Source organism: Motacilla alba, chromosome 11, assembly GCF_015832195.1.
Source record: "Motacilla alba alba isolate MOTALB_02 chromosome 11, Motacilla_alba_V1.0_pri, whole genome shotgun sequence".
Taxonomy (NCBI): domain Eukaryota; kingdom Metazoa; phylum Chordata; class Aves; order Passeriformes; family Motacillidae; genus Motacilla; species Motacilla alba.
In genome coordinates, this window is record NC_052026.1 from 13,977,410 (window position 1) to 13,994,183 (window position 16,774).

Sequence of the window (16,774 nt, forward strand, 5' to 3'; positions counted from 1 at the left end):
ATGGCGGCGGCGGCCGCTGCGCCGGGCGGGGCGAGCCCGGGGCTGGCGGCGGGGGAGCGGTGAGGGGGCCGGGAGGGGGGTCAGCCCTGCCTGCCCTGAGCCCCTGCCTGGTCCCAACATCGCCTGGCTCAGCCCCACCTGCCCTCATCCCCTGCCTGCCCTCATCCCCTGCCTGTCCCCACTTCTTCTCCCTTTCACAGTTCAGACAGTTATCGTTAAGACTTGGTCCCAGGAGAATAGTTCTTGGGTGATAATAAACAATACGGAAAGAGGTAGAAATAAATGTCCTCTCCTGTGTGGGAGACTTGCAGAAGGCCAGGCACACTCTAGAGCTATGAGTGTCGCCTCCTCTGTCTGAGCAGGACGCAGCAGGATCTGTGTGCCCCCAGCAGCGTGGCTTCCTCGGCGCAAAGCCCTTAGGATGGGTCCTTGCAGAGAAGTGGGTGCACTTGGGTGGATTTGAGCAATCTCCTGGGTTTGTGGCTGTGCTTGGAGTGCAAAACCCTTCCCAGGGTGGTGGAGCGCTGCTTATGGCTTGGTGTCTTGTCTCTTCTCATGCAGTCTTGTGTGTGTGGACAAGAATGTGGCTTCTCCCAAGCTCTACGTCCTGGAGCCATGGATTGCTGACCTCTTGGTGAATTACGAGCAAGTGGATGAGCGTGAGAATTTCCTGGCTGGGCAGGTGGTGCGGGTAGGTACCCCGAGGGACTGTCCCAAAGTGCTCCAACAGCCTTTGAAATCTGAATTCTGGGAACTTTGGAGAGGTTCCCAGATTGGTGGCTGTGGATGTGCAACTCTTTCTCCTCAACATCTCTGATTTTAATTTTTTTTTTGAGGAGGAAGAGCTTGGTGTCGTGACCGCCTTCCTGTGAAACTTGTTCCAGGCCCACGAATAAGAGTTCTTTTTTTCCCCTTCTCCAATCTCTTGACAGGTCTTGAGTGACTCCAGTGCAGCTGGCCAGCCTGGGCTCCCCCAGGACGCCGTGGTGCAGGTCTCTGACGGATCCTGCTACATCCGTGTGGTCATTACAGCCGAGGCTCTGCAGGCTGAGGAAAAGTGGGTTCCACCGAGGCTCGGTGTGGCTGGGACAGCAGTTCTGCACAGCTGCTGGGAGCAGCTGGGGCTCCTGCCTGCTCTTGTTTCAGGTTGTGTTAAGCTAAAGCAACCTCAGGGTGGGAAGTTGGTGTGAAAGAGCTGCTAAGAGAAGAAAGCTGGAGTGCCCTTGCTCCAGTGTCTGCTGGTTGGGATGGGCAGGGATCCAGGGCAGAAGCTGTGATGCCATCAGAAAGGACTGTAGAGCCCTTGGGTTTTGTGGAAGGAGCCAGATCATTAACCACGGTAGCCTGGGTTGCTCCTTCAGTGCTTTCCTCCATTTCCCCATTTGGACACCCTTAAACTGTTGGGGTGCTGGTAGCAGAGAGCCAAGGACAAGCAGCAGGAAGCAGCTGCTCTTAGGCAGGAATTACTAAGGAATAAGGAGCCCTTGGTGCCTGCTGCTCATGCTGAGACATGTTCCAGAATGCCCCAGTGTGGCTGGCAGAGCTCTTGCAGGAGCCCCACTGTGTGTCGGGGGGGTCCAGCTCTGTTCTTCAAGGCACTCCTGCTCTGCTCCTTTTCCAGCGCCCACCTGCAGCTCAGGCTTTCCAGCCTTAATTGCAGAATTATCGTCCTGCAGAAGTACACGGTGTGTTTTCAGGACGAGGCCAGGCTGGTAAGTGCTCTGAGGAGTGGAAGCAGCCTGTTCCTGTACCTTGCTGTGCTTCCTGCATGCTTGCCTGCTTCCAGCTGCTCCCAGGAGCTGCAGGCAGGTGATGGGTGGCCTGGCATTTTCATCTGCAGCTCCTGTGGGGTCTGTGGCAGCTGACCTGGGCAGGGATGAGCCCTTGCTGGGGATGGGGTGCATCTTTCCCTGGGTCACCTCTGGCTGTCACCTCTGCCTGTTGGACAGCTGCTGGAGGCCTGCATGGGCTGGTGGCAGAGCAGCCCACAGTCCCCTTGCAGTGGTTCAGAGGTGTCCCCACAGACTCCCCTGGGCTGGCCCACCCTGCAGGGCCATCAGCTGATACAGGATGATACAAACTCCCATTTAAAGGGGGGTTGTCCTTTTTCAGGGGGCTTTCTCTTAGACTGGAGGGCTGGTGGCAGAGCTGGGGTGGGTGTGGGAGTACTGGCTGGCCCCAGGGAAGGCAGGGGCAGTGGTGGGGCTCAGAGGTGCCTTACAGGCTCTGTTCTCCCCACAGGAGGACTGCGAGTTTTACCTCACGGCCCAGCAGTTCATCGTGCTGCCCATGCAGAGGCAGAGGATGGAGTCATCTGATGGGTATGGCCCATGGGATGGGTGGGTGGGGGCTGTGCTCAGGGGGGCTTCTTCATCTCCCCCACACAGCACTGACCCTGGGAGTCCTGATGTGATCTGCTTGTGGCAATTCCTTTTGAAGGAGGGATTGTCTCCAAGGCAAGGGAGAAGGGAGATGGGGATTTGGAGGGAATCAGTAACTGGCTTCTCTCTTGCTGCAGGAACCAGGACCCCTCTGTGGTGAAGAAGATAAAGGAGCTCTGGCTGTGAGTATGGGGCTGAGGGATGTATCCAGATACCCTGATGTGTGCAGCCTCAGACTGGGGTTAGAGCAGGCTGGCAAGGGCTGGCACAGGTTATGGCAACTCCTGGTTAACCTGTGTGACTCCTTGCCCTGGAATGTGACAGAGTTGAATAGAGTGTGAAGAATGAAATTGTGGTGGCACATTGGCAGCCTCTTCCTCTGAGCTAGGAGGAGACACCTGTGGGGAGCTTGTTGCTGCCAGTGGTGGGCAGCACAGCTGCGTGGGTGAGCCCTGCACAGCTCATTCTTCATCCTTGGAGATCCAGTACTGGAGATCCCCAGGGCCTTCAATCAATCCATCTCCAGGGGTGAGGCTTCCTGATGGCTATTCCTGCCATACTGAGCGTGTGGCCAGTGCCCACCTCAGCACCCAGTGGGGGATCCACTACTTTCACAAGCTGCTTCTTCCAATCCAGGGTGCTTGATCTGTGACCAAGAGCTGTGTATGTCCCAGCCCTAACCTGGCTTTGTCTTCTCCATGGTCATTACAGGAGGAATCTTGCTGTGAGGAATGCTCCCAGCTCAGGTAAAGGGTGCTGGGGGGCATGCAGTGCTCTGACTGCCTGGGGGAGCCCTTGGGTTTGCTCAGCTTGGTCCGTGTTGGGCAGAGGTAGCGCAAACCTGGTCAGATCTCACAAGTGTATATTGCTAAGCCCAGAGCAGGAAGAGAGAATGCTAAAGCGCAGTGGGACATTAAACGCCTGTGCTCATGCTCCTGGTCCAGGATTTGTGAAAAAAGGAAAGATAGTTTCTAGAAGCAAAGGAAATGCAGAATTGTGGGTGTCCCCACAGGTTTCGGTGTCATGACAGTCACCAAGTCATGCAGCAGGGTAAAAGTGTTTGCAAGTGAGGCTTGCCTGAGTTCAGCTGTCTCCTCCATTGGTATCTATGTTTTCTTGCTCTAGAGCCCTCTGTCTCTCAGCTGATTGATGCCATAGGACAGAACCAGCTGGAGATTTTGAAGGAAAGTGCCGAGGAATGCTTGGATTTATGGAAATCAAAGGAGAAGCCAGTGACAATGGAGGAGGAGGAGGTTCTCATCACCCAGTGGGAGGCAGAGCGCAAGAAGGAGGTCAGTCTGTCTGCTGGGACCAGCTGGGACAGGGCTGTGACAGCTTGGGCTGCTCTGGTGGGTGGGAGAAGGAAGGGAAAGGACAGCGGGCAGAGCTGGAGGTTTGCTGGGGAGGGAGATGTTGTTGGGTTGGCAGGTACAGGTGGACTCCTGCATCTGGAGAGGGACTGCCCAGTGAAAGCCTTGTCACGTGTCTCATTTCAGCAGGGTGAGGATGTTTTCATGGTCCCAGTCCGTGCCCTGGTGATCCCTCCTGAGGAGGAGGCAGTTGTTTGTGATTCTTCTGAGGCAGCATCTGCAGGGTACACAGGTAGGCAGCGCAGCTCCCAGGCCTGTGAAATTAGGGGCTCCCTAGGTGGGGAAGAAGATTTCCCTTGCTCTGGGTGTGCCTCATGCTGGGGGTATGACCAACAGTGCTCCTTTCATTGCAGATACAAGCCAAGCAGCTCCTGGAAAGAGTAGTGATGACAGGACAGTGCCAGGAGACCCAAGTGTTGTATCTCAAATCAGCTGTGAGTAGCAGAATCTCCAGATCCTGGAATGATTTGTGTTGGAAGGGACCTTAAAGAATATCTAGACCCAGTCCCTGACATGAGAAGGGACACATTCCACTAGACCAGGTTGCTCCAAGCTCTGTCCAGCTTAGCCTTGAACACCGTCCAGGGCTGGGGCAGCCACATCTTCACTGGGCAACCTGTGCCAGGGCCTCCCCACCCTCAAAGGGAAGTATTCTTAAAAATATCTAATCTAAACCTGCCCACTGTCAGTGTGAAGCCATTCCCCTTTGTCCTGGCACTCCATGGCCTTGTCCAAAATCCTTCTCCGGCCCTCTTGGAGCCTCTTTAGATACTGGAAGGTTCTTGAAAGTCTCCTTAGAGCTTTCAGTTCTCCAAGCTGAATAATCCCAACTCTCTCAGCCTGTCTCCATAGCAGCAGTGCTCCAGCCCTTGGATCATCCTCATGGCCTCCTATGAACGCTCCAGATCCCATCCAGCCTTTAGTTTCCTCTACAGTTGGCTCAGCCCATCTCCTTGGATTGAGTGAAGGAGGTACTGGTGTGGCCAGGTCGTTGGGAGACCTTGAGCAGGCAGGGGACGGTCCCAATCCTCAAGCTTCTTGAAGCTGCAGCTTTGGTTGATCGTGCTGGGAGCACAAGAAGTCATTTTGATGCCATCACTGAGCATGGGTGTCCTGCCCTGATGTGGGCTCCTTGCTGGCTCTGGCTCAGCACCACGGTGGGTTTGTGTCACCTTACTTGGCTTGGTGTCACCAAGCTTTGCTGCAGAATTACCTGCGGAAGCTCCACGTGGAGGAGGAGCTGAAGGGAAGAGCTGTCCTGGACAGTGCAGGGTATAGGAGAAGGCCTTCTTCATACCTGCCCGCTCTCTGGGCAGTGTCTGCCTCTCCACTGCCTGCTCTGTGAGATCTTGGAAAGGGTCTCACTGGAATACGCCTCATTTTGGGCTGGAAAGGGCTGCAGCGCTCCCTGCAAGAGCTGTCTCTGAGACCTTGTGCACAGGGGACCCACAGGGAATGGGCAGCTGCTTTCTTTGCTAAAATCAACCCTCTGGCTTCTTCATTGCAGGTGCTGCATCACCAACCTTGTCAGATAGCCTGGAGGGATCCCTGGACAACCCCTGGAACGGGATGCCCTCATTGTCTTTGACCCCGAGCTCTTCAGATGGTGAGTCCCCATGTCCCAGGGCATCCAGCCTGCCTTCCTGGCAGGAGATAGCTCCACTCTTCTCAATGGGTGTAGCTCACCCTGGATGCTGGCTTGATTTCCCCTGGCCATAAAGCAGAGCTGTGGTGTTCCCATAGCCTGGACCTGCATCATTCCAGCCCTAACACTCTTCCTGTGTGCCAGGGCGGGTCCCGCCACCAGCCCCCTGCTCAAGCTGATGATGCTTTTCCTCTTACTAGAGAAGACCTTTCAACCTGACCCTCCCCTGAAGACCCAGAAAGACGTGGCTGCTGACAGCAACACCGCTGACCTGTTGGAATTGTGTAGCCAGAGCTCTCCTGAGGGCTCGCCACAGGGAGAGCCAGCACAGACCTCCTCTCCCTCCCTGCTCCGCTGCTACAGGAATCCCAGTCCAGCAGAGATCAGCACCAGCGAGGCAGTGGCAGCTGCAGAGGCAGCCTGGGATGCCCTTTGTGCTGATCAACGCCTGCAGGGATCCAGAGGCTCTCAGGCCCCCCTGCCCATTCTTTCTCCAGTTTTTCCAGTCGTGCCCAGCAGCAGCTTGCAATCGCCACCTGGCAGGATTCCTCACAGGGAGCAGGCCTGCTCCAGTGGCACAGCTTCCTCTACAGAGGCGTTGAAGCCTGGACTGGCTCATGCCAGGACAATGGGAGGAGAGACTGTGGGTGCCAACAGGGAGGTGGTGGAGGAAGATGAGCAGGCCCCCAGTGGGCAGCAGCATCTCCCAGGCACCTCAAAGTGCAGGGGGAGAGGCACACGCAAGAGATTGGTGCCTATGAGCTCACGGGGTGCAAAGAAGAGCAGAAAGGAGACAGGGCTGCGGCGTAGAAAGGAGCTTGAGGAGGAAGAGGAGGACGAGGAGGAAATGGAGGAGAAGGAAATGGAGGAGGAGGAGGAAGAGCAAGCATCCCCTACCAGAGCTGGGCCCAGCTCCAGGCTGGAGCAGTGCAGCCCTCTGGAGCCTGAGCCGGTAAGTACAAAGCAGCTGGTGAGATCCCCTGAGGGCTGGGCGTGCCTGGGGAGGCTCTCTGTGCCCACAGCACTGGTGTTCATACCCAGGATCTTTCCTCACCAGGCTGGTGGGGATGGGAAGTTGAATGCAGGTGTCGGTGTAGATGGTGGAGGATCTGGGAACCCTGAGGGAATCGTGAGGGAATCATGTAATCACTTAGGCTGGAAAAGAGCTCCTGAGATGGAAGTTTAACCATTCCCCAGCACTGCCACGCCCACCACTGAACCATAGCCCCAGCTGCCATATCCACAGGCCTTTAAATCCCTCCAGGGATGGTGAAGATGTGGTTTAGCCTGAGTTAAACAATCGGGTAGGAACAAACAATTGCTGGAGCATCTTCTGAGCTATCTGGGTAAAAGAAGATCAGAAGAACAGAGGGAGAGACACCTCAATCCTAGGTGTTTTCCTGGGGTTATTGGGCTCTCAGGCTGCGTGGGGCAGCACTCTGGGTGCTGTGCCTGGAGCAGACCCATCTCACCCTCCCCTTTGCTTTTGTAGCTCGTGGAGAGACCACCCCAGTACCAGTACGAGGCACCGAGCCCCGAGCTCTGCCAGCAGGTGCAGTCTATCAGGTCAGTGCCACATCAGCCACGGACTCGTTGCTGTCCCTTGCTCCTGCAGTGGGACTCACATACCCATAGTGAGTCCCCAACCTCTGCCCTACCCCTTGTCACCAGCTGCCCCAGTGGTGTGTCCACAGCTGGGTTTCTTCTCACCCTGGCTCCTCCTGTCTGGTTTCTCAGGATCTCAAAGGCAATGCTGAAGTGGGCATGCTGGATGCTGACTGAGGAGGAGGACTCCTGAGCCCAGCCTGTCTTTCATTCCTTTGTTTCTTTAGTGGGTCTGTCAGAACACTGGGCAGAGTGCTGGGGGAGGGATGTGGGGATACCATAAGCTCTGTGGCCCAGGGGACTGCTGAGTGCACTGGCCTGGCTGCAGAAACCCTGGTTCCAAGGATGCTGGCGTATGACTTGTTGAAAGCCAATACCCTCAGTGCCAAGAGGGGAGAAAAGCATTAATTCAGGCATGCCTGTAAGTGAGCCAGCATCCTTCTCCTACCTCTTCATCCTTTTCAAATGCCTTGTCCCAGCAGGTGGGGACAAAAGGTGACCCAGTGCCACCATAGCAGCAATGGCAGAGGCCCTACAAGTTGATCCTGCTCCGAAGGTACCCCAGGAGCTTGGATGGTTTATTGAATAAGTTTAGGTAGGGTCCTGCACTGTTTATTACAAAAAATATCCCGCAGGGTTATGCTGTAGAAATTAAAAATTGTATATTTTTTAAATACACAGCTCTTGTATTAAAAAAAAAAAAAAAAAACAAAAAAAAACCAAAACAAGCATCTTGCTTTGTCGTAAACATCCGTGTGAGGAATGCGTTTGGTCCGGAGCAGAGGGCGACACAGGAGAAAGCCACTGGGGTGTCAGGATCACGCTGGTGCCGGCAGGGAGCTGCGGGGATGGAGCTGCGTGCTGGAAGGCGCTGGGTTGTGGTCCCGCTGATGGAAGCCTGCGTCTGGCAGGGGCTGGAGAGAGCAGTACCCCATGGGGTCAGGAGCTGGAGTGGTGAAAGTGCCTTGGGAACGCTTCCTAAAAATAGCTGGCTGCCTAAAATCACCGGCTCCCCCGCTGCAGCCCACAGCAACAGAGGGCACCGGGGACTGCAACACCCCTGGATGCATCCTGCAGGCTCTGACAGTCCCTGGGCATCCTGGGCAATGCTGGTGGCCCGGCTGTCCCCGTGGCGAAAATTGGGCGATGCCATCATTGGCACATCCACGCCAGCCTGGTGCCCCGTCTGTCCTCTCTGCACCCCAGCTGCCAAGCACCCCGGCACGGCGCACTTGCTTGCAGGGTTTTATTGGGAGCAGCGTGGTGACATGCAGGGGCTTCACTGTCCCAGGGCCGGCTCCTCCCGGCCCGGCACTGGGCGTCTTTGGTCTACGGCAGCTGAGTCTTGTGCATTCCCAACAGTTTGTGCCAGGGCTTGCGGCTGCTCACCCTCAGTGCCTGCGCCAGCCTGCGGCTCCTCCAGCCCGGCACGGGGCCAGTCCTGCAGTGTGGCACCTACAGAGGTCACGGGTGCTGGTATAAGCAGGGGGGGGACCCTTGGTACCCCAACACCTTCTGTAGCAGGGAGGGGAACATCTCACCTTCAGCATCCGAGGTTGGTCCAGGCTCACCCTCCATCTCTGAGAGGGACTCGTGCTTGGTCCTGTGCCTGAGCACAGGCGAACGCCGCAGGCGCAGGGGAACGGTGCCCACTGGGGGAAACACAACCCAGCCCCATGTTAGGGTGGGGCACAGTGGCCCGGCTCCTGCTGGAACTGATCCCAATGCTGAATTTCCCTCGGGAACTTCCCAGTGTGGCAGTGCCATTGTCTGTCACCCACCAGCCGGGAGAGGCAGCACCGGCGCACGTGTGGAACGCCACCACCCACCTCTGTTGGTGTTAGGTGCAAGGAGGTCTTGGGGTCCCACTTCACACCCAACTTACTTCCCAGCTCCGCCGGGCACTCGGGCTCCCTGAGCTGCTCCTCGTGGACGGACAGTGCTCGGCGGCTGGTCCCCCGTGGCGCTGCCAGCCGTGCCATCAGCCGGTTGTCTGTGTAAACGATGGGGAGGTGCCATTGGAGGATAGCCCACGGCTCCCCACTTGACAGGCCCCACCAGCACCCAGCACCCGCCGTGTGCTTGGCTCCCTGCAGCCCTGCATCCCAAGGGCTCCAAGAACAGACCAGCAGTGGAATGAAGCACCCATGAGCACACCCTACCTTCAGTATTGGGAGGTGTGGGCAGGGTGGGCAGGGTGCCAGCACCCACCTCCCCACCGTGGCTGACCCTCCGTGGCAGTGCCACCGGCACGTTCCTGCCCAGCCGTGGCAGGCTGCTGCTCCAGCCCTCCCGGCCCCCGGGCTCCGGCAGCCCGCCGGGCTCTGCTAGGGTGAAGGAGCGCCGGGGCTGGTCGGAGCTGGTGGCCGGTGGCTCGGCAGGCAGCTGCCTTCCCAGGGCTTTCCAGGCTGGCCGGGGCTCGGCGCTGGGCTCCGTCCTGGCGGCTGGGCTGCGGAAGGGTGCGTCTGTGGGGCAGGCAGGATGGAGCTGTGGGCGTCCAGAAGTGACAGCCCTAGGGATGGTTCTTGGTGCTGGGAACCAGCCTGCAGTCAGCCCAGGAACTGGGCAGTGGGCTGGTGTCCATCTGCCAACAGCAGGGATGGGCACCCATGGGTGTAGGGCACCCTCCCGAGGGTGGAATTCTGCCCACATGCCTGTGCCCACCAGACCCTGTTGGCTCCAGTCCCCATGCTTGGTGCTATGAGAGGGGATAAAGCCCTCTGCCCCAGGGGCTGCTGTGACCCCCCAGCACGCCCTGGTGACCCACCTGTGGACACAGAGTGTGTGCGGGCCTTCAGGGATGGGGGCGAGTCCGCAGAGCTGTCTACGATGTCCCCTGCGAGCACAAGCCAGCGGCCAGCATCAGTGAGCTGGGGTCTGCCCAGTGCCACCAGCACCCAGCAAGGGAAAGGTGTAGGGGGACCCACAGCTGGGAGTCCAAGGGGACCTGCCCATGGCCACCCATGGGTGCCCAGCTGGGTGGGAGTCAGGGTGGGGAGGGAGCAGCCCCTCACCATCTGAGCCGGCTTTCTTGATCTCGCTGTCTTTGCTCTGCAAGGGGGAAGACACTGGTAAGGAGGGTAGCAGGGAGGCAGTGCCCCCAGAGACAATGGGTGAAGAGGGCAGAGTGCTGCTGCCAGGCTCAGATGTGGCTGCAGGGAACGGGTGCATGCCAGGAAAGGAGGGACAGACTGACAGACACTGTACAGTGTATAGGAATTCACCCCTTGCAGAGGGTTAGGTGACGGGCAGAGGCTATGGGCAGTGGCAGCACAGAGCTGGGTGCTGCCATTCCCAGTGGGGAGATGTCCGCACTCGAAGGACCACAATCTCCCAGCACCCTGCAGGGGCAAGATTCATCCCAAAAATGGAACCAGTCCCCACCTGCTGCTTCTTGCTCTCAGCAGCCGGGCCCTTGGTGACGCCGATGCGATGGAGCATGACCTGCACGCGCTGCTCAAAGGAGCTGGACAACTCCCCCTCGCTCTTCTCCAGGTGCCTCTTCTGCAGGAGAGACACAATCCTGCCAGGAACATGGACCCACCACAGCACCTATGGCACCCACATTCCCAACCCCAGCCATGCTGCCAGGAGATGGTGACATGGACATGACCCAGTGGAGATATCCCCAGCCATCACTCCAGTGTCCCCCACATCCCCTGGTAACCCCACCAGGATGAGCTGAACAGTGGTGGTAGCTTGGTGACTGTGACAGTGCTTACCTTGTCATGCCTGACCCCCAGCGCATCCTCGTCCTCCCCGGACAGCAAGATGAGTGACTGGGATTTGCCCTCCCGAGAGTACTTGGGCCGGATCCTCCGGGCAGAGTCAGGAGTCTGGCAGTGCTCAGGCTCTGCTTGGGGCTCGGCAGAGAGCCCCCCCTCCTCCGATTTACTCAGGGGCTTCCCTGACTCGCCTGCCTTGCTGGGGGCTCGTAAAATGTCACTGAGCATCGAGCGCCTGCTCCTAGGGGCAGTGGGACCACCCTCGGGCTCCTTCTCACACCTCGAGCCCCGGCTGGATTTGGGTTTCTTGAAGGCAAAAAAATTCCCAATTTTCTTCTTGAGGGTGCGGGAACCAGAGGGAGCCAGAGGGGCTGATCCCAGGCAGGTCTCCGGAGACGTGGGGCTGGGGAGAGATGAAGCATTGGAAAAGGTGAGCTCCAGGCTGCCAAGAGGTAAGGGCTCAGGTTTTTCACCCTGCCCACCCTAAAGGGATGGATCCAGACCCTGGACACTCCACCTGAGATGGCAGTGTCCTGCAAGGGCACCCATTCCCAGCACGTTCCCCTGGGTGCTGCCTCATTGCCTCCCCACTGTGGAACAGACTCCATGGCCACATCTGGCACACCACGGCTGCCATCCCATTCCTCCTCCCCCAGCCTTGCCCTTGGTGATATCCCTCGGTGTGCTGCTTTCCCCAGCATCCCTCTTGCACTGGGACCAGCAGCATTTGCAGGGAGGCTGCTGAAACCTGGGGATGGGTGTGTGCTGGGCAGGCGAGGGGCCCTGAGCACCCCTGGGCTTACGGCAGTGTTTCTGTGATGAGCCTCTTGGCAAAGAAGTCCTCCAGCCCCTCGTCCACGCGGGTGATGCTCCTGTCCTCGCTGTTCTCACAGGCCACGGGCTGCACCTGTGAGGGACAGCTGCTGTCACCCCAGCACAGGGCAAATGTGCCCCAGGCATGAAGGTGTGTCTGTCACCCACCCCTGGGCATGAACAAGTGGGTGCTCCTGCAGGATGGGTGCTGGCACGCTCCATCTCGTACCCAGCGTTAAAGCCAAACCACGGTGTTATCAGCTGCATCCCAGCTCTAATCCTGCTCCCTGCTCTGAGCACCAGGAGCTCCAGGCAGCCCCAGGATCCCTCCAACCCCTTGCCCAGCACAGTGGCTGAGGTACGGCACTCGTACTGTGGGAGAAGCCTTTGGCAGGGATGCTTCCTCCATCTGAGCTCCAAGAAGGGGACCCCTCTGCTTCTGGCGGGTGATGGAGCAGGTGACCTGCAAGGACCCACATCTGCATCCTTCAGACGTTTCTGGTCCAACCTTGGAGTGCCACCACAGCCTGCCTGAGAGCCACCTGCTCTATCCCCACAACAAAGTGGCCCACGCCATGGCCAAGCCTTTTTCCATGGCACCTTCCTCTCCCTGGCATGTGCCACTGCATCAGTGGCATCCTATCGATGAGAGGGAGGCGCTTCCCCATCGGTGGCATTTCAATCCATAATGACTTTTCATTACGGCTGGATTGATGCCGCTCAGGAGCCGTTCCAGCCATCTGAGATCTGCTCTCCCTGTCATATCACATCCATCAAAGCTCGTCCTTGCTCAAGTCTTGGCCCACCCTGGGTGCCAGGCATTCCTGTCCCACTGCAGGGTGATGGCTCCCTGGCCCTGCCAAGCTCCAGAACCCACCCTGCCCGTGGGACACAGCTCCTGCCTCCCCTCCGGCCCCATGCCAGCCCTGATCCCACCATGATCCAAGGGCAAGCATCACCACAGCCCTGCAAGCCAGGGCTTTCCAGCAAGTGAAAGGATCCAGCTGCATCACGGCGGCATGGGGATGAGGTGATGCCAGCAGGATCCAGCCCCAGGGACAGTGATGGAGCTGTTCTCGCCGCTGCCTGCACCCAAAAGTTACTTTTCCTTTGGGAAGGGGGGTGCAAAGGCAGGATCCCCATCCAGTCCCCTGTTGGATGGGGGGAGCACAACCCACCTCCTCACGGCTGGCAGAGCCCCACCAGCATCACCGGGAGCCGTGGTGGCCACCAGTGCTTCAGGGATGATGGATTTTGGATAAGGGGGAGCAAATGGAGCTCAGGAGGGAGGCAGCTGGAGCCATTGCCCAGCACATCACTGGCCCTCTGCACCCAAACTCTGCAGGGTTTTTCGTTTCTCTCCTGGCTCCCACCGCTCAGCATCTCCCAGTGGGGAGTAGGAAAGAGGATGGATGATTCCCCTCGCCCCCCCCGGCCCCCTTGCCCATCCTTTCAGGCTGCCCCCCGAGGAGGAGGAGGCTCCGGCAGCAGCCGAAATGCAGAATAACAAACCCACCGCGTCTTTGCGCATCTTATTTTCCTGCCTTGCAACAAATACTGACCGCAATAATTCACCCAAGCGGAAAAAAAAATGGCAAAAACACCCCGAATACACCCCACCTCCCTTGCCAGCCGTGCCCCCACCCTTACATTCGGCTTGCTGGGCGGCTGCTTGTGCCGGCGGTTGGGCCGGGGCCTGGCTTTGGTGCAATGCTCCAGCTTCTCGCCGGCGGTCGGCAGGTCCATAAGGAATCCGGTGGCGATGGCAGGCTGCGTGGCGGGGAGCGAGCCGCTCGCAGGCTCAGCATCCTTTGTGGAGGCAGGGCGTGCCGGCGGCGCGGCGGGGCTGAGTGACGGCGGCGCCCGGTGAGCTCGGAGCCCGCTGGCGTCTCGACCCGCTGCCGGCTCCAGCTCCGAGACACCTACGAGAGGCGAGAGGGTCCCTGTTGACACCCGCCCTCGCCGGGCCTCCCCATCATCATCATCATCATCATCATCACCATCATCACGGACGCCGTCACCTTCGCCCACGCGTGGAGGGGCAGCGAGCGGGGCAGCGGCTCCGCCGCGGGGCGGGAGCGCGGCCGTGCCCGCCGGGAGCGTGCGTGGCGGCTCTGCGGCGCAGCCTGCGATGGATCCCGCCGCCGCCGCCGGAGGTTTGCGTGCAGGGGATGATGCTGTGGGGGGAGTATGGGGGGACGCTCAGGCAGGGGCCGAGCCGAGCCCCGCAGCCAGCCCTGAGACCCGCAGCAGGCAGCGGTGGAACGGCACAAACTCTGCCAGCAGCGAGCAGCACTCACAAACGGACCCGTCCTGCTCTGCAGGCAGCTCCTCGCCCCCCATGTACCCTCTGGATGAGCGGCAGGGGGCTGTGGGGCTCAAGGACCCCCTGGGAACACAGGGGTGCTGAGTGCTGGAGTCTGCTTGAGCTCTGCTTCAGCCAAAGCAGTGACCCATCAGCTGCTCCTTGTCTGTGCTCCCCCTGAGATTCACTCCCCTCCCAGACTGGTGGGGACAACACCAGCAGCAAGGGAAGCCCATGGGCAACCTCTGCTCCCCAAGGTTGTTGGGTCAGTGGGTGGTGTCTATGTTCAGGGTGGCCGTGGGAGATACCATGTCACCCACAACCACAGACAAACCTGCTACCCCTAGCTGGCTCTGTGGGGAGGGAGTTGAGGGCATTTACTCCACTGCCCAAGGGCACTGAGCCAGCTGAGGCCCAAAACCAGCACCAGGGCAAGATCAAGGTGAGCTTGCCCCACAGACCCCCACCACAGCACTGGGAGAGGCTCTCGGAAGGGTCCAGACCCTGCTGCCCCACTGAGCCACAGCAGGGGGACAGCTCCACGGTGACCTTACTTCTCACAGTTGGTGTGGGCCGAATGCTCCTGAAGTGCTTGTTTCTCCTCCGCAGGGCCATCTTGTACTGCAGGGAGAGAGGGATGGTGGCAGCTCCGGCATGGACAGGCTGGCTGTGACAAGACACGTCCCATGGCAGCCAGAGCCAGCCAGGCTTCGCCCAGTGATGGGTGCAATCCCTCCATCACCCCTAGGCTCCCAGGGCTGCACCCCTTCACCTGATCCCAGCTCCAAAACCACCCGTGGTGCTGGATCGGATACTTCCCCATCCAGAACCGTGCACTACACTGGATCCCAGGTCCCAAAGCAGCCAAAGCAGGACAAGGTACAAGCAGCCAGGCCGCCACAAGGACACGTTCTGGTGCCAGCAGCACGGCCTGGCAGGCTGACGGTGCCTTTCCCAGCACTAATTGCCTTAGCAGTACCCTGGGGGGAGCTGGGGGGTGCGTGCTCCCGGAGAGGCTGTGGTGCTAAGCCCGGCATCAGCCGGTAAGGCGGATAAAGGGCGGTTATAGCGCGGGCATCACGCGGCGGCAGCGGCTCCGGTCCCTACCTCCTCTGCGGCCAGGTCTGGAGGATTCCTGCCCCTCGCCAGCGCCGTGGCATCGTCCTCAGCCGACTCCGGCAGCGGCACCAGGAGGTCGAGCCCCTGCTTGGAGAGGCTCTCTGCCTAAAACCATTAGGAAGCGCTTAAATTATCCCAGGGGCTGAAGCGTGCTCGGCTGCCCTGTGTGCTCTGCGCTGCTCTGCTCCCTACCCACGGCCGGGATTTGTGAGCGGATTTAGGCCTGATTAGCCGGGTCCAGCCCAGCGCAGCTGCCCTGCTGCAGGAGTGGCCGGTGCCCGGCGTCACCCCAGTACTCTCCAGCACACGGCAGCAGCACTGGGACTTTGCTCAGGGTGTTAATATTGCTGTGACCACACTGGGAGAGGATCACCTGGGAGGAAAACCAGCTTGGTGGGAATTGTCCTGCTTCCCAGACTGCAAATCCATGGTCACAGCATTGGTGTCCAGATACCTGGGGTATCCAGACCCCCATCCTGCATCCCAGCCCCCACATCCCCATCCCGCAGGTGCTGGCAGCCCCCAGCACTCACCAGTTTGCACTGGGCGATGGTCAGGTCTCCCAGCACGGCATCCACGATGCAGTCAGCTACAGCAGCAGTGACGGACAGCTTGATTTCACTGGGAGCAGAAAGAGGGGCTCAGGGCCAGCACACACCAACCCTGCAAGCCATGGGGCCATCTCCCCAGGGAGGGCTTTGCTGAGGAGATGGATGCTTGGCTGTGGTGCACAGAGGGGCTCCCAGGACATGCCCATGTGCTGCGGCTTGCTGGGTCTGTGCTGCCAGAGCAGGAATGGGAATAGGCACTGGCTGGGATGGAGAATGCCAAATGCATCCCATTGTTGATGGTTGGGGCCAGCCTGCAAGAACATCATCACCCCACAGGTTTTCCCAGCACCCTAGGGACTCATCCTAAGTGGATCCAAGCAGGAAGCAAAGCTACAGCTGGAAAAACACAGCAGCAGGACCCAGCACACCTCTACAACAATGTGGGGAGAGGAGAAGCTGCTAGAGAGCCCCCAGAATGCTCCTCTGGCCTCAGGGGTCAGTGCCAGTGACTGAGCGAGAAGGAAGAACATCACATCACCCACTTAAGCTTGCTGAAGACATCGGTGACCATCTGGTCCAGGACAGCGCTGAGGCTGAGGTGGTCCTGGAGGCAGACCCGCTCCGACATGGCATTGACCAGCTGGTCCCTGACCCCGCTCTTCTGCACCACAGCGGGGCACAGGCCGTGTGCCGTGTCCAGCACCGCCTGCATGATTGCCTGACGTTTGGGGAGAAAAGGAAGGGTTCAGTTTCTTTTCTATCAGGATTCACATGGCTTTCAGTAGACACCATCCCCCTTATCCTTGGGCCAAGGCTGATGAACATCCCGTGCTGCCCATGGGTGCCCACCTGGATTTCCCGGCTGCAGGTCTGTGATGCTTCCTCTGTGAGACACTCCAGCTTGTGCTGCAGCTTGCCATTCTGGTAGGGGGTGTTTCCTGCCTCATACAACAGGGGCAGGATCTGACATGGGAAGAGAGATGGTGTGGATCATCCCGTGTCACCTCATCTTCTCTTCCCGTATTTCCATGCACAGCCTGCACCCATGGCTTCCCCATGGAAGAGCATCACCTGCATCAGCTGGGGAGACCCAGGGATTTTTTGGCTTTGCTGGGCCAGGTTTGGGCATCCTCATGCCTCACAGTCCCTCTGTGTGCTCAATTTCTCCCCGCCACCCACTGACTCTCCTTCCCCTCTTGCACCCCACTACACTGCTTCCTGCACCAGGGAGACCCTTAACCAACCCTTTCACACCTTCCC

General features: G+C 59.1%; 2 protein-coding genes across 7 annotated transcripts in view; one reads left to right on the top strand and one right to left on the bottom strand.

The window, feature by feature from the left end:
* Positions 1-7,726, top strand: LOC119705766. The gene is made up of 15 exons (XM_038148538.1): positions 1-59; positions 562-691; positions 933-1,057; positions 1,622-1,712; positions 2,242-2,321; positions 2,519-2,563; positions 3,093-3,127; positions 3,507-3,673; positions 3,878-3,983; positions 4,105-4,185; positions 4,591-4,722; positions 5,259-5,357; positions 5,597-6,348; positions 6,889-6,962; positions 7,134-7,726. The coding sequence occupies exons 1-15, from the start codon at positions 1-3 to the stop codon at positions 7,192-7,194; spliced, it is 2,037 nt and encodes a 678-aa protein (XP_038004466.1). The 3' UTR covers positions 7,195-7,726.
* The window catches only part of CARMIL2 (capping protein regulator and myosin 1 linker 2), a 25,174-nt gene continuing 15,963 nt past the window's right edge, over positions 7,564-16,774 (bottom strand). For 3 of the 6 annotated variants that reach the window (XM_038148312.1, XM_038148313.1, XM_038148315.1), the window contains 15 exons: positions 16,364-16,477; positions 16,057-16,232; positions 15,497-15,584; positions 14,952-15,068; positions 14,399-14,465; positions 13,190-13,716; positions 11,530-11,633; positions 10,724-11,129; positions 10,386-10,505; positions 10,016-10,052; positions 9,769-9,837; positions 9,164-9,466; positions 8,887-8,994; positions 8,543-8,653; positions 7,564-8,456 (listed from right to left, as the gene is read on the bottom strand). In XM_038148312.1, the coding sequence (XP_038004240.1) occupies positions 8,281-8,456; positions 8,543-8,653; positions 8,887-8,994; positions 9,164-9,466; positions 9,769-9,837; positions 10,016-10,052; positions 10,386-10,505; positions 10,724-11,129; positions 11,530-11,633; positions 13,190-13,716; positions 14,399-14,465; positions 14,952-15,068; positions 15,497-15,584; positions 16,057-16,232; positions 16,364-16,477 (2,523 nt within the window). In that variant the 3' untranslated portion in view covers positions 7,564-8,280. The remainder of the gene's footprint in view (positions 8,457-8,542; positions 8,654-8,886; positions 8,995-9,163; positions 9,467-9,768; positions 9,838-10,015; positions 10,053-10,385; positions 10,506-10,723; positions 11,130-11,529; positions 11,634-13,189; positions 13,717-14,398; positions 14,466-14,951; positions 15,069-15,496; positions 15,585-16,056; positions 16,233-16,363; positions 16,478-16,774) is intronic. The other 3 variants (XM_038148316.1, XM_038148317.1, XM_038148318.1) reach the window with 2 other exon arrangements.